We start from the raw sequence: 22,844 nt of genomic DNA, 5'->3' as shown, positions 1-22,844 counted from the left end.
TCACACTCAAGCGATCGTTACGACTAATGGTTGTCCGTTTAAAGATAACCCTTAAAAAATTGCGGGCGCACGAAATCAATTACACAAAAACAAGAAGAGTTTACTTTCTATTACACCTGTCGAGGATAACATACCATTTTTATCCACCTCCTTTTAACGCGTGTGAACAATACCATCCATATCAATATCAAAGACCATGGAAATATCATAAAATGGGTTCTACTGACTCACGTTAACATGAGTCACACAATATCATCTCTACTGTAACTTAGAGACGCATCAGAATATATCGTGCGGAGTAATAATAAGCAAAGAAAGGAATAAATATTAAGATTGAAATTCAAGAGACAGAGAGAGAGAGAGAAGACGAGTGATCTGTGATTACTTGATATTAGAGCAAGTTTTTGAGCTCAAAACCCTAATAGGAGCTAAAGAATCAAATAAACAAAAACTGGAAATGTATATGTTTTGAAGAAAATTGTAGATTTGGGTAAAAATATCTCAAGTGAGATGGGTTTTTTTAGTACTATACTAGGTTGTTGTGGATTTGGGATTGGAATTTCAATTGGAGTTGTGGTTGGGTATTTTCTTTTCATATACTTTCAACCTACTGATGTTAAGGTTTGTTTGTTTGTTTGTTTGTTTTACTTACCCTAATTTTGTGATTGTTATCTCCATGAGTTGTTTTATTTTACCCTAATTTAAGCTGTTTTTTTCTTCTTCTGATTGTGTAGAATCCGAAGATTCATCCATTGGTGGAGCAAGACACGAAAACATTGGAGGGTTTACTTCCTGAGATACCGTTTTGGGTGAAAAACCCAGACTATGATCGTGTATGTATTTGTAACTTGCATTTAACAATTTTTTGTGCCCACGAATCCTGGGTTTCGCTGGGATGCTGATGGTCATTTCTGTTTATTTGAAGGTTGATTGGCTAAGCCAGTTTGTAGAAAAGATGTGGCCTTACTTGGATAAGGTATGTGTGTTTGAATAGTTTTTTTTTTTATTAGATTGTTTTTTTTTATGAGTTTTGAATGTGAAGTGTTTATTATGTAGGCAATTTGCAAAACTGCGAAAGCTATAGCTAAACCAATTATAGCTGAGCAAATTCCAAAGTATAAAATTGACTCGGTTGAATTTGAAGTACTTACTTTGGGCGTTTTACCACCAACTTTCCAAGGTTAGTAGGATTCGATAAACCTGAATCTTGGTATCCATTTGCCCCCATGTATATGAATGTATGCATTTCCATCAAAATTTCTTTGAGCCTCGTATCATTATGCTAACCAATCTTTGTTACATACTCCGTATCAAGTTAATAGTTTACAGTGGATACTCTAGTCCAACTCAGTGACTCTTCCTGTGCTTTATGTGAACTTTAATGAAAGTTGAAGCATTTTTCAGAACCTAGAGTGTCACATTTTGCACACTCATTATACAAAAGTTGCAGAGATAATTGCCATACTTAGCTGCGTGATAATTCTATTTATTCCCTAGATCCAAATCTTAGCCAAAGTGATTGAAGTTTTAAGGGTATCGGAAATAATGTAAGCTGCTTCAGCTTATAAACCTATCTTGCTGCTAAGGAGGTTTGATATGTATAATGTATTGGATTAGAGCCCAGCAGTTTAGTCTTTAGCCTTTGAGAGAGAAACTATCTCAGTTTGTAGTTATTTGCAGAGAGAATGGTAGATGCATTATGCATCAATTGAATCACTCGATTTTGTTCCTTGCAATTTTTATTTTTGGTGTTAACCAAATATGCAATGCTTTTTATTATTATTATGCAGGCTTTTAGCTTTGATGATTTGTAAATAATAGTCCATTTGCTTGATATTTTTTATTGTATAGTTACCGTTAAATGAGCTCTTAAAATATTGAAAAACTCATGTTTCCGCATTTGTTTCAGGAATCAAAGTTTATATGACTGACGAAAAGGAGCTGATAATGGAGCCATGCTTGAAATGGGCAGGAAATCCTAATGTTACTGTTGCCATCAAGGCATATGGGTTGAAAGCTACTGTTCAGGTTATCCATCTTTTCCCCTGTTAAGTAACGTCTATTTAGTTCTCCTTTTCATTTTTGAGTTGCTATCCTAATATGAATACTGCTTCTGCTGAGAACTGCAGGTGGTTGATTTGCAAGTCTTTGCTCAACCACGGATTACCCTAAAGCCACTGGTTCCTACCTTTCCTTGTTTTGCTAAAATTCTGGTCTCTCTCATGGAAAAGGTAAGTGATATATAATGTGCTATTTTTAAGTATTGAGAAGTTTTTTCAAGTGAAAACAGAAAAATAACCTTCTACAAAAGTTTGAAGTCAAATCATTTTTTTTTGTCATAAGCATTAGGTTCCCTTGCATTAGAATTTCGTTCTTCATGATTGTGCAAGATAATGTGTAGTTTGGACCATTAGTAGTTTTGATTGCCATCGAAGCTCCTCGCCAGGATTTTTTGGGAGAGGAATCTTCACCTCCTAAATTGACTAACTCTCTTGGTTTTCCAGCCGCATGTTGACTTCGGACTGAGAGTTCTAGGGGCAGATCTGATGGCGATACCGGGTCTGTATAGATTTGTGCAGGTAAAGCTCCTTATAATGCCATATCACTACATATTACTTCTTTTCATTTAGTTAGCTGAAATGAAATGTCAAAAAGAGAGTACCAAAGACAAAGTTACAACACAATCCCACTGGTAATATATGGTTTTCTCTTGCAGGAGCTTATTAAAGATCAGGTTGCTAACATGTACCTATGGCCCAGAACCCTGGAAGTGCAAATTCTGGATCCAACAAAGTTAGCATCTTTCCTTCGTGTTGTAATTTATTTTAGCCTCTGTCTGTGCTAAATTATTTTTTTCTGATGAGTTTCTGCTGAATATATAGAGCCCAGAGAAGGCCTGTTGGTATTCTTCATGTGAAGGTTGTGCGCGCAATGAAGCTCAGAAAGAAAGATCTAATGGGTGCATCAGATCCTTACGTAAAACTAAAGCTGACTGAGGATAGAGTTCCATCGAAAAAGACTACTGTCAAGCACAGAAACTTGAACCCTGAATGGAACGAGGAGTTTAATCTGGTTGTCAAAGATCCAGAATTGCAGGCTTTAGAGATTAACGTTTTCGACTGGGAGCAGGTACACCATCTGGTTCTCTACTCCCAACTATTATCCTTTTTTTTCGTCTAACAGATGTACTCTAAAGATAAATGATGTCTGTAGGTTGGCAAACATGACAAGATGGGTATGAATGTTATTCCTGTGAAAGATCTTCCCCCCAATGAGCCAAAAGAAATGATTCTTGATTTACTAAAAAACATGGATCCTAATGATGTTACAAATGAGAAGTCGCGTGGGCAAATTGTTGTGGAAGTTACATACAAACCCTTTAAGGAGGAAGATATACCTAAAGACTTTGAAGAAACAAACGAGGTTGAAAAGGCTCCTGAAGGTACACCTTCTGGTGGGGGTATGCTTGTAGTTATTATTCACTCAGCTGAGGATGTCGAAGGAAAGCACCACACTAATCCTTATGTGCGTCTCATTTTCCGAGGGGAAGAACGAAAAACTAAGGTACACAATTTTCTGCACCAAAACTTATATGCATGGTGCTCTATGAAAACATGTCTTATTTGTAAACATATTCTCTTCTTAATCTTGCAATAAAAAAAGAACTGAAGAGGGTCGAGCATTCTTTTCCTTTTTCTGGTCCCAAGTGACCACAATTTTTGTCCTGTTTTTCCAGATTGTTGGTGTTCATATTATCTCTTTGTCTGTTATTGGTTACAGCATGTGAAGAAAAACAGAGATCCTAGGTGGGAAGAGGAATTCACTTTTATGCTGGAGGAACCCCCCCAGAATGAAAGAATACATTTCGAAGTTGTCAGCTCCTCCTCGAGGATAGGGCTCCTGCATCCCAAGGTAATTCACACAACTCACACATCACAGTTCAGTTTAGCAAAAAAGTACTAACATAGTAACATTATCTTGAATATTCATTTGGGTAGGAAACTCTGGGTTATGTTGATATCAACCTTGCGGATGTCATCAGCAACAAACGAATCAATGAGAAATATCACCTGATCGACTCGAAGAACGGCAAGCTCCAAATTGAGATGCAATGGAGAACCTCCTAGTTGATAAAAGATGATAATTCCACTTTTAATTCCTCTTCGTGGTATGTGTTGGTACAGACATTACAGGAAAGAAAGACAACAGTACTTTTACCTCTTTTTAATTTTCGGTTAGAAAAAGTAGAGGAGTGTAGGCTCCTGGATGAGTTATGGACATACTCTTGGCCATCTTTCGACTTTGATCACTGTACATTAACAGCATATAATGTAATAGTGTCGCATATCTGCATCTTTTTCCTTCTTATTTTCATTTGTTTCATTAGGTTGACGATTTTACTGCAAGTAATTTCAGGTTTTGTGTTGACTTCTGTTTAAATCTTTTCACAACTTTATCGAACCCAGACAGAATTGGCCCATAAAAAGCATCAGAAAAGTTTCAAGTTCCATTCTATATATAAGATTAAAACTACATGTGTATCAAGTTCCAAACACAAATTTCACGGATCCCTATCTTGATTTTTCCTGATCAATAATACTGTATGTTCCTCCGTTCTATTGTATGTGCTGCAGTTAATTATGGCTGACGCATTACTTACAGTACAGCTCCCTGGCAAATTTACTATATCGCACTAATCCATGTCATCAAGTTTTAACTAAGAACTTGTATTTTGTTATTGAGATAGGGAGCGCCAAGATCAAAATATTGATGTTGAAAAGCACTACGATCCAAACCCTACTACAACCGAAATAAGTTATCACATATAAACAGATTTCTCACCATCTTCTTAAGCAAGTATCCTCTTCAATTCATGATTCTCGCCAGTGCTTTTAGCTTGGTTGTAAACGGTCTCGAATGCATTCATGAACACTCTAGAAAATCCTGTAATTGCCTCGAAAGCATTTGGGAACCCCATTTGCAGGTTGTTGATTGTCATTGCTCTTGTCACATTCACCAACTTCTCATGTTTTGATTTCTCCTCCTCTGCTTTTGCTTTCAGAATATCAACCTTTGCACGCTTCTCTGCGACCAGGTCTCGATTTCCTTTAAGACTAGAACTTCCCACCGTAGAGAAAGGCCCATACTTACACTCCAATGATCGAAGCTCAACCACCTTCTTCTCGAGTTCCTTGAAAGCAGCCTCCGACTTCTTCTTTTGTTTCTGTTCTTCTGCTTGTTGAACAACAATGGCATGAATTACTGTCAAAAGGCCATTGATCCCATCTGAGGCTACCTTGTCTGGAATTCTATCAAGTTCAAGCTGCCACTGATCACAGAGAGAGTAGATTGCGGCATTCTGTTTGGTTTTAGTAAGTGGATGATTGCTAAAATGGAAGAGACTGAGACGAAGCCAGCCTGTGAGTGAGTGAATGTAATCTCGCTGGAACTTCATGAGGTTGCAGAATGCGAGGTGCCACTGTTGGACCTCGAGCTCAAGCTGGAGAGTTGATTGTTTATGGATTTCAGATGTCGGGTCAAGGGATGGGATGATGTTGAGAAACTTGAGCTGCTGAACGATGTGGGTTTGAACTTGGTGACATTCATACATGCTCCTCCACATGATCATCAAGCTGCAAAACGAAATAGAAAGTTTGTCAATCCAGGTTGTGAAACCAAACGAACTAATTGTCAATCCAGGTTGTGACAATTAGTGAACAAAAAACAAACCACAAAACTCAAGAAATTTATGTTTACAAAAAGATGTTTTTGTAAGTACAATGTGCTAAAGCAGGAAGACTAGATGAGTAAAACCTATGCAAGAAAAATCACCAGCTGGTGGTGAACTTTTTGACCTAAAAAGAAACAGTTGACTATGCCAGAGCACTAGACCAGCATCTTCAGAAATTTGCTTTGCAGTACATTCTAGCAGTATCTCAGTTTAACCACTTAAAGGTAAAGACAACTTAGTTCAGGAGCACCCAAAACCAAAATGCAGAGGAAATGGAGTCAGAAAAACATAAAGGAAACAGACCCTTTGACTAGTTCAAGTAGTTGTGGGTAGAGCTCAAATTCCCTCAATCTGATGATCTCTGAAGAAGTAGTCTCCATGGCCTGAGAAGCCACCATCATTCTTGATTCCAATTTCTCAATTTCTTTCTTGTTCTTCTCAATCTTCATATAATCACCTCCTTTAATCTCTTGTTTCCTCAACTGTGACACTCTCTTCTCATGCTCTATCCTAATACTCTCAGCTTCCTAAGACAAACAAAAAAATGTAAAATAAATCAAAATCAAAAGTCAAATTTGAAATTTAAAACATGGGCAGTACTAGTAGTATCCAACAAAAACTGAATTATGAGTTATGAACAGAATTGAAGCACCTTTACTTCTTGGAACAGTTTTTTCTCCCAAACATAAAGCCTTTCAACAGTAGAACAGTGACTAGTATTAAGAAAGCTTCCATTACCAGCATTACTTCCTGCTATTATCTCCTCATCCAACCTACCAAACCCACTTGATTTAGAATTTGAACCCCATGTCCACATTAATGGACTGAAGTTTCTGCCATAGTTATACACCTTACCTGCAAAAGAAAACAACCCCATTAATTCAATTAAGAACCTACAACAGTACATAGGACAAACAAAGAAGAAAGAAAAACTCCATTCACCTGATGCTCTTAGCTGATCAGATGAGAAACTAGAATTTGAAACTTCTAAAAGAACAGAAACATGAGCACCAGTATCAGCAGCTTTGAGGAAATACTCATCAAGGTCTTTAATAATCTCAACAAGATCTTTAGTATTTCTTGAGACAACCATAGCAAGTTCACTAGTAACAGTGGTATCCTTAGAACAACTAGTAATAACAGAAGGTGGTGCAGCAATACTTGCTGATGTGATAGCTGTTGTTGTTACAACTTCAGAAGTAGTTGTAGTAGTAGCTTCCCAATCCTCTTCTTCAGTAACAATAGACCTCGATGCTGAAGGATCAACAGTAAATGGGTCCCAGAAATCCCAAGCTGATTGAGGTGGTGGTGGTGGTGGAGGTGGAGGTGGTGGTGGTAGTGGAGAAGCTGTAACTGATGTCCAGTTATCAGAACTTATTGGACTCATTGGTGGTAGTGGTGGTGGTTGTGGTGTTAATGGTGCTGGTGATGATGGAACATGATTATGATTATGATTATGAAGCTTCTGATGGTGATGATGAAGACTTGTTTCAGCTGTTGCAAACTGTAACAGTGCAGAACCAGTTCCTCTTAAAGATCTTAGATATAATATATGTGCAGCTGAAAAAGCTTGTCTTGCTTTTACTAATTGTTTCATGTATCTTTTTCTTGCTTTACATCTTGTTACCATCTCCTCTCTTTCTACTCTTGAATAACAACAACCCATCTCTGAAACAACAAACAACAAACTTGGGGGGCTCTTCTTCTCTTAAAAACTTTCTGATTCTCTACCAACTTTTGCTGCTTCTTCTTGTGTTTCACTAAAGAAAACTGGGTTTTGTCTTGTTTTTGTTTTTCATTTCTGAATTCTCAACCAAGAAAGATCAAAACTTTGCTTTTTATGTATCTGGTTCGGGCTGAAGCTTATCTACTCTCTGGGTTTCTCTTCTCTCAGTCTATCTCTCTCTCTAGAACTTGAAAGATGATGAGCAGAAACAACAGTTTTGAGATGTACAGAGGAGAGACAATGAGCGTTGGAAGGGGTGCGAGGGGTATTTCTTTATTTGAATGTTTTTTTACCAGTATTACCCTTTATGTCATACGTTATTTTCACTGTACGCAATTAATTATACAGATCCAAAAAGATCCCAAATTTACCTGGTTAATTATTGCGCCAGAACAGAATGGGACAGTTACAAAGTTTTCTTGCATGGAAAAGGGCAGTTTAGTCAGTAGGTAATTCAACGGAAATTTAAATCTAATTTTGGTAACTCGATTATATTTTGATTATGATTTTATTGAATGAGAATTAATGTTGGTTAATCTGGATGGGTATTTTTGGAAACTTGCACTTATTGGGAAGAGATTGGGATTTTGTAGGGAACTGTGTTAGTGGAAGCAGGGAAGTACATTTTTGGAGTTGCTAAACTTTGGCATTGTTTTGACGATATTATCCTTTATACTGTTGGATATTTACGTTTTTTTTCAGTTGTTTTTAACTTTTTATACCGTACAGGCGTAAAATCTTGGTTGTCCATCATGTTTCCCCACAATTTTTGCTAACCACTTTTGTCTTTTTACTTTTACTGTGGGAGTAGGAATACCTGTTTTTTGTATTTTTACTGTGGGAATGACAATGAGTCAAATGACAAGTACAAGGTAGATCGGGAGGCTCATAGCTCAATGATTATTGAATGTTGGAACCGGACTCTAGTCATAAGAGCAAGTCTTATGGTTGATTCCATTTATCTCCCATCTTCCACGCCACCTCAACACTTGGAACTGTGGATGGAAGTGCAAGTGTAATTGTGGAATAGTAGAAATGTTATTCTTAATGGAGCTAAAAAACGCTATTTTTAATGGAGCTCTTTTTTCAGCCGTTAGATTTCAACAACTCATTTTAAATTTACGGACAAAAAAAAAACGTTATTCTTAATGGAGCTAAAAAAACGCTATTCTTAGTGGAGCTTTTTTTTCAGCCGTTAGATTTCAACAACTCATTTTAAATCTACGGATAAAAAAAAACGCAATTCTTAATTGCGTTTTTTTAGCTTCATTCTTAATTGCGTTTAACGCTATTCTTATTGGCGTTCAAATGGATTCCACGAACCCTTCCACGACACCGTGGAACCTTGCTTGGATTTTCTGTGGAAGACCCCAACTTGGAAGCCACTAGACTTGACATTCCATGATTTTTCCACACTTGGAATAGTTTGTATTCCACCATAAGACTTGCTCTAAGCAACTGCGTCCAACAATTTGATTCTACTTTTCTGTTGCCGATGCATTGGCTCACACAAGACAATGCAAATGCACCACCACCTTCTTGTATATCAGTATTCAGTAGTAGCCCGTTTGGATAACACATCAGAAATAAATTTCAAGGCGACTTTTAAAAGTTGAAAAATAAATTTCTTGTGAAGCAAAATAGTTTTGCGCCTAACGTCGTTTTGTGGAGAAGCAGAAATCAAAAGTAGATTTATATCCAAGCGCGCTATAAGTAGTGCATGATTAACTGCTCCGGGATACTTGTTCAGTTGTTTTATTTTTCTCAAACAAAAAGATTAACCCCCTGAGAATGATTTCGAATTTCTTTTCGTCCGTCCTTTGATCCAATTGTTTCTTTTTTAATTTCGATAAAAAAATGTGATGTTGATAAATTTTGAAGTCAGACCACTGTAATCATCATCGAATGATGATGTATTCAAGACGGTTTATGTGGAGAAACCTACATCCAGAAAGATCTGAAAAGAGAAAACTCGTTGTTTCTCATGAAACATGCACATAAAATCATTGTTTTCTAATAGCTCGTTCCGATACAAGAACTAGCAAAAACAAAAACAATCTACTTCATAAAAACTAATTTTGTTGTTGCCTAAATTAACTTCTGATTTTTTTGTTTCCAAAAATCAAAAGTAATTTTTGAACTGTTATCCAAACACGCTATAAATGTTTCTTCTGTTTTCGAAAGAGAAAGGTGATAAGAAAATGTATCAGTTTGCTTAACTTTTAATACGAGGAGAAGTAGAACGCGCCAAATTAAGAAATTGGAGCAAAAAATACTTGCAAATGCTTCAACACTCAATGCCCAGTAATGGCAAAATTTCTCAAGTGCCTAGCAAGTGCATCGACTATACTGTCGTTACTTGATCCATTTGTTCATGTCAGAGCAAAGTTTCAACATACAAACAGAAAATTTTTGTTTGAACGCGCCAAGATTTGGTAGATCTATTTCTATGTTTCACCCTTCTACCTTATCTGAAGCTTTTTCCCTATCTAGATTGCAAGAGCAGAAAGTTAATATTGCATCTACTGCCACTAAGCCATTCACTAGATCTTTCAATACTTCTTTTCAGCATAACAAATCATTTTCCTCACCCAATTTTCCTCCTAAGCCAATTCTTACTTCACCTAAATTTGCACTAGTGACACCAAAATATTTTTCTCCTACTTAATCCAAATCCAATTCTGCAAGTCCTATTATTGAGAGGCTAACTCAAGAGGAAATGCAGAAGAGAAGAGATCAAGGGTTGTGCTACAATTGCGATGCAGTTTATAAGCCATGCCATTTTTGCAAGGGGAAACAAAAAATATTCATGCTCCAAATGGAAATTTCTGGGTCACATGACACTGAAGTTTTTGAGGAAGTTGTTGAGTCTCCACTCAACCTTGATATTGAGATATCCCTTCATGCTCTAACTGGCACAGTTATAAGGGACACCATAAGGATTCCTGGTATCCTCAAAAGCAGAAGGTATCAATTCTAATTGACTCTGGGAGTACCACTAGCTTCATTGATAGTAGTTTAGCTTCTACACTTCATTGTACTGTTACTCCTACTTCTCCAATGTTGGTCACTGTTGCTAATGGGGATAAAAAAAGTAGCACTGACATCTGTTATCAGCTTCCCTGGAGTATGCAAGGGAACATATTTGTAGAAGATCTGATAATTTTACCTTTGGGGGGTTGTGATATTATCTTGGGAGCTGATTGGTTGAGGAAGTTAGGTGATGTGGTTTTCAAATTCTCTAAACTGAGCATTACCTTTAAGTACCACAATAAGAAGATTACTCTACAAGGAGTTACCCCAGACAAAAAATTACTCATGATGAGTAGCTCAGAAGCTAAGAAGTTCCTTGCCAACACTACTCATGGTGTTGTGGGTCATTTATATTCTATTTCTGCCACTGCAACACCCACTTCCCCTCCTGAACCTCTTATGCCCTTACTACAGGAATTCACAAATATTTTTCAAGAACCTACCACCGTGCCTCCTAAAAGAAGTCTAGACCACACAATCCCATTACATCCAAATGCCACTCATGTAAACTAAAGGGCTTACAGATGCCCCTACACCCAAAAATCAGTAGTAGAACAACTAGTTCAGGAGATGTTGAATTCTGGTATTATTCAGCCCAGCCACAACCCATTTGCTTCCCCTATACTTTTGGTGAAAAAGAAAGATGGGTCTTGGAGGTTTTGTGTGGATTATAGGAAACTCAACAACATTACTATTAAAAACAAATTTCCTATACCCATTATTGATGAGTTATTAGATGAGCCTCAAGGTGCAGTTATTTTCACAAAGATTGATCTTAGAGCTGGCTATTTTCAAATCAGAGTCCATGGTTTGGACATTTTCAAAACTGCATTTAGGACACATCAAGGTCATTATGAATTCAAAGTCATGCCTTTTGGGCTTACCAATGCCCCTTCCACATTCCAAGCACTCATGAATGAAATCTTTCAACCATATCTCAAAAAAAAAAATGGTGTTCTTTGATGATATCCTCATTTACAGTTCAAGTATGTCTGAGCATTTGAAACATCTCAGGTTGTTTTTTTCTCTCCTCAGACAACACCAACTATTTGCAAAGGAGTCTAAATGTTGTTTTGGTCAACATTCTTTAGAATATTTGGGGCATATAATTACATCTGAAGGAGTGTATGCAGATCCTAACAAGATTTCTTGTATGCAACAATGGCCAATTCCTACAACTATTAAAGAACTCAGAGGTTTTCTTGGTCTTACTGGATATTATAGGAAGTTTGTAAGAGGATATGATTCCATTAGTAAACCATTAACTGATTTACTTAAGAAGAATTCATTCATATGGAGTCAAGAAGCTACTACTGCATTCAATACACTCAAGGAAGCAATGACTCAAACCCCAATATTAGCTCTACCAGATTTCACTAAACCATTTTTGGTTGAGAGTGATACCAGTGATGCTAGCATTGAAGCTGTTCTACTTCAAGACAATAAACCAATTGCTTATTATAGCAAAGCATTGGGCCCAAGAGCTCAGGCATTGTCCACCTATGAGAAGGAGTTTTTAGAAATTGTCATGGCAGTGCAAAGATGGAAGTATTATCTGCAGGATAAGAAATTTATCATCAAGACTGATCATCAAAGCATTCAGTACTTCCTCAATCAGAAGATTACCACCACTCAACAACAAAAATGGCTCATTAAAATATTTGGCTTTGATTATGAAATCCAGTACAAGAAGGGCTCTGAGAATGTGGTGGCTGATGCTCTCTCCATAATTCCATATCCTTATGCACAATGAAATTCTCTGTCACTCTCTACCCCAGCATGGATGCATGAGGTGTTACTCAGCTATGAAAATGATTCTAAAGCTCAACAACTCACTTCATAATTACTGCTCCAGCCAAAATCCCCTCCTCCTTTTACACTTGTTGAAGGTATCTTGAGATATAAAACCAGAATCTATCATGGTTCTGGTCATGATACCAGAACAAAGGTATTGGATTCTTTACATGCCTCCACTGTGGGTGGCCATTCTGGCATCCAATCTACTTATGTGAAAGTCAAACACCATTTCTATTGGCCAGGAATGAAGAAGGATATCCTACTTTTTGTGTCTCACTGTGATATATGTCAGAGAAATAAGAGTGATACCACCACTCATATTGGTCTTCTCCAACCTCTCCCTGTTCCAGATCGCTCTTGGCAATACATTACTATGGATTTTATTGAAGGACTACATATCAGTGACAGGAAGAGTGTGATTTTGGTCATTGTGGATAGACTCACCAAGTATGGACACTTCATTGCTCTACAACATCCTTATACAGCTGCATCTGTGTCCAAGGCATATATCAATCAGGTATTCAAACTTCATGGCTTACCATCTTACATTGTATCTGACAGAGATAAGGTGTTTCCAAGCAATTTTTGGCAAGACTTATTCAAGGCTCTAGGCACTAGCTTGAACTTAAGCACAACTTATCACCCACAAACAGATGGCCAAACTGAAAGGCTTGGAAAACTATTTAAGATGCAATATTGGTCATAAACCTAGTCAATGGAGTCAATGGCTTGCTCTTGCTGAATAGTGGTATAATACCAGTTTCCATAGAGGCTTAAGAATGTCCCCCTTTCAAGCTCTTTATAGCCATGTACCACCTCATATGGAATTTCCTACTTCTTCCACCACATCTGTAGCAACTGTTGAAACTTATCTTAAAGAAAGAGATGCCATGTTGTACCTACTTAAGAAGTCACTCCATAAAGCTCAAGAGAGGATGAAGTTGTATGCAGACACCACTAGAGTTGAAAGATCCTTCAATGTGGGTGATGTGGTGTACCTTAAACTGCAACCTTACAGGCAGGCATTTGTTGCAGTTAGAAGAAATTTTAAGCTTTCCGCAAAATACTAAGGACCATTTCCTATACTGCAGAAAATTGGCCCAGTAGCTTACCAGATGGAGTTACCTTATCATTTACGCATACACCCAGTATTCCATGTATCTCAACTGAGGAAACACATTGGTACCCAGCTCATTTATTCTCCTACTCTGCCAGTGGTAGATCTTCATGGTGATATCATTATGGTTCCTGAAAGAGTGTTGCAGCAGAGGACTGTGCTGATTGGCAGCAAATTGATACGCCAGGTCCTAATCCAGTGAACCAACTCATCACCAGAGAATGCTACTTGGGAAGCCATCACAAATATCAGAACACACTATCCCAAATTCATCCTTGAGGACAAGGATGCTGCTTATGGGGAGGCAATGTTGCATACTTAAGCTGTAACGGCTAGATTTAGGATGTCCTTATCTATCTGTCGAGTGCCTTAATACAATCAGTCCTGTCCATTTGATTCCCATCACTTGTTGTCCATCCATTGCGCCTCTCTAGGTTTATCGATTGGTTAAATATTGTAAGAGAAACTCTTATCTGTTTATGATGTGAAATAAATGAACTTATTGGATGCGCTGTTTACAACCATATTTGGTCCAAATCTTTGATTTGGGAGCTACTAATTTCGATTTATCTACCAATTCTTCCATTTTTGTTGTTAATTTGTTGAAAGTACACAACAAGGAATCAGTTCCATAAGCAAAAACAAAAACCCTTCCAGTTGGAAATAATGTGGTCGTATCTTCCTCTAATCAAGGAATAATTCTCCCAACAATAGTGTTGAATATGTTCCTTATAATCACTCAAGAGATCACAAAGTATATCTATTTTGTGATCCAAAAGGTTATGGTGAACAAAAGAAAAAATCCAGGTTGAATGCCAATTCTTTCAGTCATCTTCAACACACCTTAGATTTGATTCTCAAAGATGTAATTGAGATTCGTATGTCTAAACCAATTGGATTTAGTACTTACCCGGTGTATTCTACCAGGAAATTCAGTTCGAGGTGTTCTTCAAATGTTCAAGAATTTTACAGACTCCCGAATATCCTCTTGGTGAACTCGTAAGTCTTCTTCCATTCAAGCTCATTCACGTAGTCGCCCCTTCTCACGGCTTTACCGGTTATGCTTGGATTAGTAACCAACTGCACATGATTTGGAGTTATTGTCATTTCGCCAACCGAAAGATGGAAAGTATACGTTTTCCCATAAAATATCTTGGTGAAGGCAGAAATAAGAGGTTTTTCATATCCAAACATTGAATTCTCGCCTGCAACCAACAACCATGTAACGTCAACTAGATCAAATACTTTCTTTGCGTCTTCTTTTGGTATCCATAAGGCCATCATACTTATTGACGTCCCGGCTTAAGAGGACGCACAACTCGACACATACTGATATACAATAATCAAAAAACTAAAGGGAAAATAAATTCTTATCTTAATACAAGTTTGAAACATAGAATAAGGTTGAGATAGTTACTATGGTATGGCAGACGACAACAACCCAACTCTGTTTGTGCCTCCAAAACAACTCTCTTTTTTCATCGGGTAACCCATAAACATGATCATTAGGGCTATGAGGGAACATCTTCTCTGACTCAGGCATGTGGTTCCCTTTCTTTTTTGGTGGTCCATTTGGAGATTTTTCTTTACCTTTGGTGGTCGATTTGGAGCCTTCTCCTTGTTGTTATTGATCTTCTTTTCCTCATTCTTCATCAAATTCTTCGTCGCCACTTTTGTCTTTCAACAATTTTTTCATTACCAATTTGTTCTTCACCAAATTCTTCTTCACTTGTTATACGAGATTCAGATTGTTCGTGTGTTGGCATGATCACTGGATTTACTTCATTGATTTGGATCCCTTTAGTTTTACCGAGTCCCTACATGGGAAGCAGCCAAATAAATTTCATCTTTTTGATGAGGTTCCAAACTCTTAGAAGAACAAAGATCATGTTTCTTCTTTTCTATCTTTTCGGCTTGATTTTACTTTTCCTTGTTGTCCCTAGAGATTATGGGGATACAAGATAAACAAAAATCAAATTCAAGTATATTTACAAAATCCAAGTACAAAATTGGTTAGCACGATACCTCCACAAAGACCGGTTCGTAACTATTCAACAAAAGAATCGGTCTATCTAACTGCTTATAAAAACCGATTATAGGTAAAGAAATTATACAAAAAAATTGGGAATTTTCTCCACTAAGAATCGGTTTATATGGACATTTACATAAACCAATTATGGGACAAGCAATCTAGAATTCACAAGATATATAATTGGTTTATGTGAACATAGTAATAATCCGATTCTATCCAAAATAGCCAACAGAAACATGGTTATTTCTCTACATATGACACATCAACCACATCCAAAACAAGCGGTTGTTGGCATGAACAATAACCGTTTCCTGAAAGCAATCGGTATATAACTGCATTAACGTAGACCGCTTCTGGTAAACCCAGAAAACTTTGATTTAATAAAAAACAATTTTTAAGTGAATGCTTGTTGTTAAAACCTAATTTTGAGTATCGAGTTGATATGAAAGTACCTAATCAGAGCCATTTCTGCTTGTGTTGTGCTAAGAGTTTGTTCTTCTTCAATAACTGTTTGCGACGATGATTGTTTCGTTCTTCGATAACTTACACACAATTTGGTATGTTCTTGGAGGAGTTTGTAAGAAAACATAACTCCACTATTTATAGTGTTTATATCAAGGCTTATTATGGAAACAAGATGATTTTTGAAATCGAATTATGCACATTAATGCTCATTTCCAAAATTAGCTCTATCTTGATATTCTTTTATGATACTAAACCAATAACTTATCTATAACTAAGACAAACATATTGAAATTCATAAATATAATCTAGAATATGTACAAAATCCCATTGGAATTAGTACTATTATATAGCTGTGTGTGACAATTGTAATTTTCTAGCTGTTATACTACTAGAATTTAGGGTCGATTTACTGTTCTATAATAATATCAGTATTTATTTTCATGTCTATTATTAGTAATTCAGACAAACCCCGACTTATGACTACAACTATCATACCACTACTCGTCGTACTTGGTTTGATATTGCTACCGCACATGACTTTGAGTCATGATGATATTACTGAGGAACGTCTTTATCAGAATATTTTTGCTTCTCACTTCGGGAAGTTAGCAATAATTTTCTTTGGACTTCTGGAAATCTATTTCATGTAGCTTGGCAAGGAAATCTTGATTCCTAGGTAAAAGACCCTTTACATGTAAGACCAATTGTGCATGTAATTTGGGATCCTCATTTTGGTCAACCGGCGGTGGAAGCATTTACTCGAGGGTTTAAGGTAACTTGAAAGTATTGCTCATATTGGGATCCTCAATTTGGGATCAACGATCATAATTTAAAAGTTTTTCTCCCATATTACGAATGTAAATTGAAATTTATGCTCTACTGTTATGATATAATATTGTTGATGTTTAACACAATACACCTTTTGAGAATTCTTCATCTCCTTTTTCATTTTTATGTTAAAGTTAACGAAACATAATTACCATACTTGCATCATAGGTGATGCTGGTAGGTGGTTCTTTTTTTCTAGCATAATACAATCTTCTTTTCGACACTCCAAACACATTTTTAATAACCATCCTTCAGATGTATTTATTTCAAACTTGGACTGTCATATCTACATGATACGAGCCATTAAAAATATTAATAACTTTATAAATCCAAATAGAATCCATTTTATTTATTATATATGTGTTCACCAACTTGTAAGTGCAACAATAAAATATTGCGATACGTTAGCCCACATTTGTAACACCTATTGTCATCTCGGCATCTCCCGACCATTGAGAAATACAAATGGGATTAATCCGTCGAACTAAAATGGACATCCCAATAAAAAAATGTTGGAAGAGAAACTCTTCATATTCATCTATCATATAAGGTATTGGGAAGAAATAATGCTCTATGACGATTAAAAGGTGAAACAGAGTATTGTACTAATATAAGCTAGGCTTCATCCATAACAACCGGTCTCCTAAATATTACCCCGTTGGATTCAAATAGTTGAACATAACATTTTAGAATGATTTCATGAGCTGAATAGAAACTTCCATAATTACGTGTATAACAACTGCACCCATATATACTTTATCATCAATCATATTTCCTTAAGACGTTATAATTCGACCAACCAGATGAAATGGAAAATGATTAAATATTGTAATATAAACAAAAACAACAACAACGTGAATCTGTTCAGATTTTAGGGGGAAATAACAGAACACTAGGTCAATGCAACATGAGTTAAAAAAAACTCTATGTTGGTAATAAGTAGTAACCAAAGAGAAAGCGCTATTTAGGAAATCTTTGAGATTAAGATCTTGCTTTATCTCGTGAAAATATGTTAAGTTTCATTGTCATCACAGATGTTTTTGATTAATTGGTTGTTTAACTACGAAATTTAATCATATTCAATGTCTTACAAACGGTGACAGTATAATCAATGTCACGTGCATGGACTAAATATTCACGTGATCTCATATTCACACTCCTAGGCCAGCTCACACTTCCACATATTCTCATTTTATCTTTCTCTCAAAAATCGTAAAAACTATAAACGTAACTCTAATACTATGCTTCTCATAGTTACGGGATCAATCGATGCAGAGAAATCCTTTTTAGCGGGGAAATGTTCAGTTGTACGAAATTTAGTCCCCATTAAAAGAGTTTGACGAGGGAAAAACAACGGGTTGTGATTATATTGATGATTTGCGGAACTATTTGCAAGAATAGAGATTGAAAAGCTTTAGAGATTTACCTAATTTGGAGATATGAAGAACCATAAATAAATACAAAAATGTCAAATAAAAGGAAAATAAATAATGATTATTTTTCGCACAAAAAAGGTGAAAAGAAAATTTTCAAGCTAAACATGCTGACATGATAACCAAGAAAAAAGTGAATATAACTCTTCTATAATTTTTTGTCGTTTTCGTAGGCATTTTTGTGTGAACATGCTAGGTTCATAATGTCGGATCTAGATAATTTATGCGGGAGATAAAATGGTAACGTAAACCTCTTAGTTGGCTATTTTACTTTTAAAAAAATGACATTTTAAAAACTTACTTGTGTTTATGATAAAATAGGATCATAAACCTCTTAGTTGGCTTATTGTTGAAATTCTTATTTTTGAAAATATAGAAGACTATTTTATGTGTGAAAAACTTACTTATGGGTTTTGATAGACACATTTTTGTTTCTAATTTGTCTCGATTCTATAATTGATAATGCTCATTTTTGTACTTATTACGGTGTTTTATGTGTGTAGGTATTTTTGACCAATAAACAGTTTTGGAAAAATCGGCTCGAAAAGTTGTGCGGGGCACCCCCGGAGGACATTTGCTATTCGGAATCTCACCATGGATAAGGGGCAACCTAATTACTAAGGGGCATCCCTGCATGGCATCTACTATTCGCACCCCCACTCTGGATAGGGGGAGACCACTTTCTTCTCAAAATTCAAAGGAAAAAATTGGCGGGAAATAAACCAGTTTGCATACCAGAGTTAGGGTTGGATTTCTAGGCTGTTTTAGGGAGATTCAATCGCGGGAATTTGTTGGGCTGGACGTGATTTAGCATAACAGGATTGGTATGAGCGCTGGAATGGATTGAATTGGGCTAGAACTCGAGTTGGAGCAAAACAGAGGTGAAGTTACACACGGGTCTCTGCTGGCCTGATTTTTGAAGTTTGAGGGAGATTAAACCGGAGATAATCTTTCCGGAGATAGGTACTTACCTAATAGAGAGTTTGGGATGATTTGGAAAGCTCAGAAATGCGTAAACAAGTCGGCAGAGAAGATTCTTTCCGTGACTTGCACGAAAAGAAAGAGAGAATTTTTATCGGAAATTTTAGGTTTCTGAGCAGTATAAAAGGAGTTCAGATAGGTCATAGAAGGGTTACGAACAGTTTGGGGTAGTTTAGATAACCACAGAAAGCTCAAAATTGAAATTACAGACATTCAGTTCTGCTGGTGTAGGGTAAGAACACGAAGAACATACTACTCCCAGAGACAGTCGTTTCTTCTATAACAGTTTTCGTATATCGTTTCTCTAACAGCTGTTTGTAACGCTTATACACCGTTGCAAACTGTCTGCTTAACTAGTTTTCTCTTGTTTTTCACCCTTTTGAGCTATGAAAACCTATTTTGAGTATGTGAATAATATGAGGAGTTAAACCCCTTAGCCGAGGCGACGGAGGAAGCCATTGTTCCATGAAAAGTGGTATATTTCTATTTTAATTAATTCTTGCAATTTCTTTTATGATTATTTGCATGGAACTAATATTGGAAAATTGATTTTTATTGAATGATTGTGATCCGTTTTGATGGAGCTTGCTTAGTTTAAGACTTTTGATGTTTCATGCTTGATGTATACAATTGTTACTTCAAAAATCTACTAGAGGAAATATATTAGAATCACTTTAAACGCAAAGAATTGCATGAATATTGATTAGATTAAATCACTTAATTGGCCAGTGGTGGAATCCTGAGTCTCGGTGCTTTTTATAATCTTGATAATAAATTCATCTTGAGTTTTTATTTTAATTTAAGTCTAAAACAAATTTTCACAAGTCTGAGTGAACGACAACCTTTTACCACTATCTACAACAACATAAAAAACCACATCAGGTTTCATATATGAAATTCTAAATATAAGGAGTTTCTAAATACCTAAGATAGAAGCATGGGTTCCATATAAACTTTCACTAATATTATCCTATTACTCATATCTTGCGCAAACATACCTCTGAGAATCGAAATTTGAGTTCGCAACCGTTGTAAAACATATGTGTGAAATTTCGCACTTCACATCCGTTGATCCCTTAAACACTCACTTCTTTTCGCCCTCTTCTTGTTAAACTATTCATACAAAGGTAAGCATTGCAACTATTAAACATTGCTTGATTAAACCCACCAAACATTGGTATGTCAAGTTTGGTTGTAAAATTTAGTTCCAAAACTTGAAGATGTTTGATTACTAGAGTCAACTTCGTTAGGATAGAATAGAAATATAAAAATGTTGAGTCTTGCTCTAATTACTCATGAAAAACCTGAAGATGTATTAGCATCATCATTCGGTTTGAGGTTATTAACAATAAACTTGACTTTCCCTTTCTATCTTTTTCTCATTTCAAATTTATATTCATTGAAAACATAACATATGAGATAGAGTTTGTTTAGTTGTATCTAATATTGGTGACTCGGTCATTATTATATGATCAAAGCACCAAGGAAGGATATACTACTTGTTTTATGCAACTTGAGTATATAGAGTTACGATGTATATTTTATCTATGAACTTCGTAGATTGACATGACACTAGTTGGTAATTGGTTATTCTTTGATATACTGAAATTCGGGATGAATAGAAACCATGGAATTATATTTGAAAGAAGTAGACTTGCGAAACTTGTTCCGTTGTTGAAAGTTGAAATCAAGACCGATTCATGTTTGTTTAGTTGTATCTTTACGAAGCCCGGTTTACAAAAAGGCTGGATCTTGCTGTATGAATCATTACAAGTCGGAGAGTATGAACTTTCAAATAGTCAAGTCTTTTCTTTTTTAATGATTTTGATTGATTTGTGAAAAATACTAGAACCACCCTACTATATGGGTTCAACACATAGAAGCCCCATTAAATGGATCATCCATTGTCAACTCCATACTTTAGGAAAATGATATTGCTAGGCCCAGAAAATCAATTTTTCTTCAGATCTGGCCCATAATTAATTATTACGAATTTTAATAATACCAAGACTACCATTTACTATATATATCGTGGAAACTCATTAGATATTTTCATTTTTTATTTCATTTCCTCTCTCCAGTTTCCTTTCTCCAGTTCTTACTAGAACACTTTCTAGGGTTTCTAATCTGATTTTGAGTGGAGACAATTAATTCAGAGACGATTGATGGCGACGATAAAGATCATAAATCCACCATCAGGAGAAGGAGGACATCAGTTGCAGTAGAAGATAACGGATCCGAGAAACAAATATCGATTAATTGAACTGTAGATTCAACACAAGTTCATCAGCAAGATAACTATAGATAAGTATCCTCTTCTATTAGTGATTATACTTAGATTGAGAGATTTTATTTTATTTTATTTATTTCAGGAACAAATCTGAGATTTTTTTTTTCAAAACCTAAATCTTTAGGGGTTTTTCAATTAACTTGTGTGAATCGAAATTAGATCTTAGATTTACATTCATCTACTCTCTCTGGTTGTATCAATGTAATTTTTGTTGAAGAATCTTGAATAAAAATTCCAGATCTGTTCTTCGTCAAATTCAACTCTCAATTTGAAGTTGCGATCTAAAAATTGATTAGATATTCGATATCGAAGATTCATCATCTCTATTACCCGTAGGTTTAATTCGATTTTAATTTTCGATTTTAATTTTCAATTTCATGTGTTCTTGGTATATATGATATGAAAGTTGTTTTTGAATGATGCTTCGATTTGATGAAATTTACTAGATGAAGTTTTTGCTGTTATTTAATAGATGCTTCGATTTGATGAAATTTTTGCTGTTAGATTTCATCAAATCGACAATTAGATGAAGTTTTTGCTGTTATTTACTAGATGCTTCGATTTGATGAAATTTGGTAGTGGAAGATATGCCATCTGTGAAGCACACATGTGCAGGAGGAGAAAGAACAATTTTATTTGAAATGAGATTTAGGTTTCTCTTAGAAACAATTTATGACCTGATGAGAGACTCATGCTGCAGTGATAAGTTTTGGTGAATGTAATGCTTGTCCATGAATGTAATTTTCTGAGTTTCAATTGCCAAGAAATGAAACAAAGTATATCTTCAGTGTTTCTGTTTTCAATTGCTAGGACGGTATTGAAAAAATGAAGTTTCAGAAAAATAAGGTTCTTAATAACTTTATACGTTGTTTACTTGTATGTGTGGATTGCAGGGAATGGTGGTGTTGATATTGATACCACAAAAGTGGTTAAACAGATGAGGATGGTGTTATCGAGTGAGCTTCAGGTAAACATGACTCCATAAAATTTGATTTCCACATTTCTAGGTATCCATATATGTTGGCATATGGATGTATAACTTCTAGTTATCTGAAATCTGTAACTAGCAGTAACTAGCAAGATGTGTAACTGCTAGTTACACATCCTGGGATATAAAGTTTATGTTCTATATTTGCAGGTTCTTATGAAAAGGTATATCATGCATATTGGAATGACTAGATAACATTGGTTGACAGTTTCTTTATGGCCAACTTGTTCTCAGTAAAGGACCATCATTCGGTTTGGATGATGATCTAGCGGTAACTAGCAGGATGTGTAACTGCTAGTTACACATCCTGGGATATAAAGTTTATGTTCTATATATTGCATGTTCTTATGAAAAGGTATATCATGCATATTGGAATGACTAGATAACATTGGTTGGCAGTTGCTTTATGGCCAGCTTGTTCTT

At 35.9% G+C, this 22,844-nt stretch overlaps 2 protein-coding genes across 3 annotated transcripts; one reads left to right on the top strand and one right to left on the bottom strand.

Annotated features, from left to right (window-relative positions):
• Positions 1-317: 317 nt before the first annotated feature.
• Positions 318-4,310, top strand: LOC113337738 (synaptotagmin-1-like). Its single transcript, XM_026583337.1, has 12 exons — positions 318-621; positions 735-833; positions 926-976; positions 1,057-1,180; positions 1,910-2,028; positions 2,130-2,231; positions 2,505-2,579; positions 2,717-2,793; positions 2,883-3,129; positions 3,214-3,564; positions 3,781-3,912; positions 3,999-4,310. Exons 1-12 carry the CDS (start codon positions 511-513, stop codon positions 4,125-4,127), a joined length of 1,617 nt encoding a protein of 538 aa, XP_026439122.1. The 5' UTR covers positions 318-510; the 3' UTR covers positions 4,128-4,310.
• LOC113337737 (nitrate regulatory gene2 protein-like) lies at positions 4,303-7,671 on the bottom strand. 2 transcript variants are annotated; one of them, XM_026583336.1, is made up of 4 exons: positions 6,674-7,671; positions 6,384-6,586; positions 6,035-6,258; positions 4,303-5,633 (listed from the first exon to the last, which is right to left on the bottom strand). In XM_026583336.1, exons 1-4 carry the CDS (start codon positions 7,395-7,397, stop codon positions 4,850-4,852), a joined length of 1,935 nt encoding a protein of 644 aa, XP_026439121.1. In that variant the 5' UTR covers positions 7,398-7,671; the 3' UTR covers positions 4,303-4,849. The 2 variants fall into 2 exon arrangements, with proteins under 2 accessions (XP_026439121.1, XP_026439120.1); XM_026583335.1 differs by having other exon boundaries at positions 6,384-7,671.
• Between the last annotated feature and the right edge of the window lie 15,173 nt (positions 7,672-22,844).

Source organism: Papaver somniferum, unplaced genomic scaffold, assembly GCF_003573695.1.
Source record: "Papaver somniferum cultivar HN1 unplaced genomic scaffold, ASM357369v1 unplaced-scaffold_177, whole genome shotgun sequence".
Classification (NCBI taxonomy): domain Eukaryota; kingdom Viridiplantae; phylum Streptophyta; class Magnoliopsida; order Ranunculales; family Papaveraceae; genus Papaver; species Papaver somniferum.
Note: the sequence above shows the minus strand (reverse complement) of the source record. Positions and strands in the feature narration are given on the sequence as shown.

What these genes read in the sequence shown, in the direction of transcription:
- LOC113337738 (XM_026583337.1), top strand. Translation starts at nt 511, where the DNA reads ATGGGTTTTTTTAGTACTATACTAGGTTGTTGTGGATTTGGGATTGGA. An exon ending in TTCAACCTACTGATGTTAAG is followed by an intron (nt 622 to 734) that starts GTTTGTTTGTTT and finishes CTGATTGTGTAG; the next exon opens with AATCCGAAGATTCATCCATT. An exon ending in TTTACCACCAACTTTCCAAG is followed by an intron (nt 1,181 to 1,909) that starts GTTAGTAGGATT and finishes CATTTGTTTCAG; the next exon opens with GAATCAAAGTTTATATGACT.
- LOC113337737 (XM_026583335.1), bottom strand. Translation starts at nt 7,397, where the DNA reads ATGGGTTGTTGTTATTCAAGAGTAGAAAGAGAGGAGATGGTAACAAGA. An exon ending in AACTGTTCCAAGAAGTAAAG is followed by an intron (nt 6,259 to 6,383) that starts GTGCTTCAATTC and finishes TGTTTGTCTTAG; the next exon opens with GAAGCTGAGAGTATTAGGAT. An exon ending in CTACTTGAACTAGTCAAAGG is followed by an intron (nt 5,634 to 6,034) that starts GTCTGTTTCCTT and finishes TTCGTTTTGCAG; the next exon opens with CTTGATGATCATGTGGAGGA.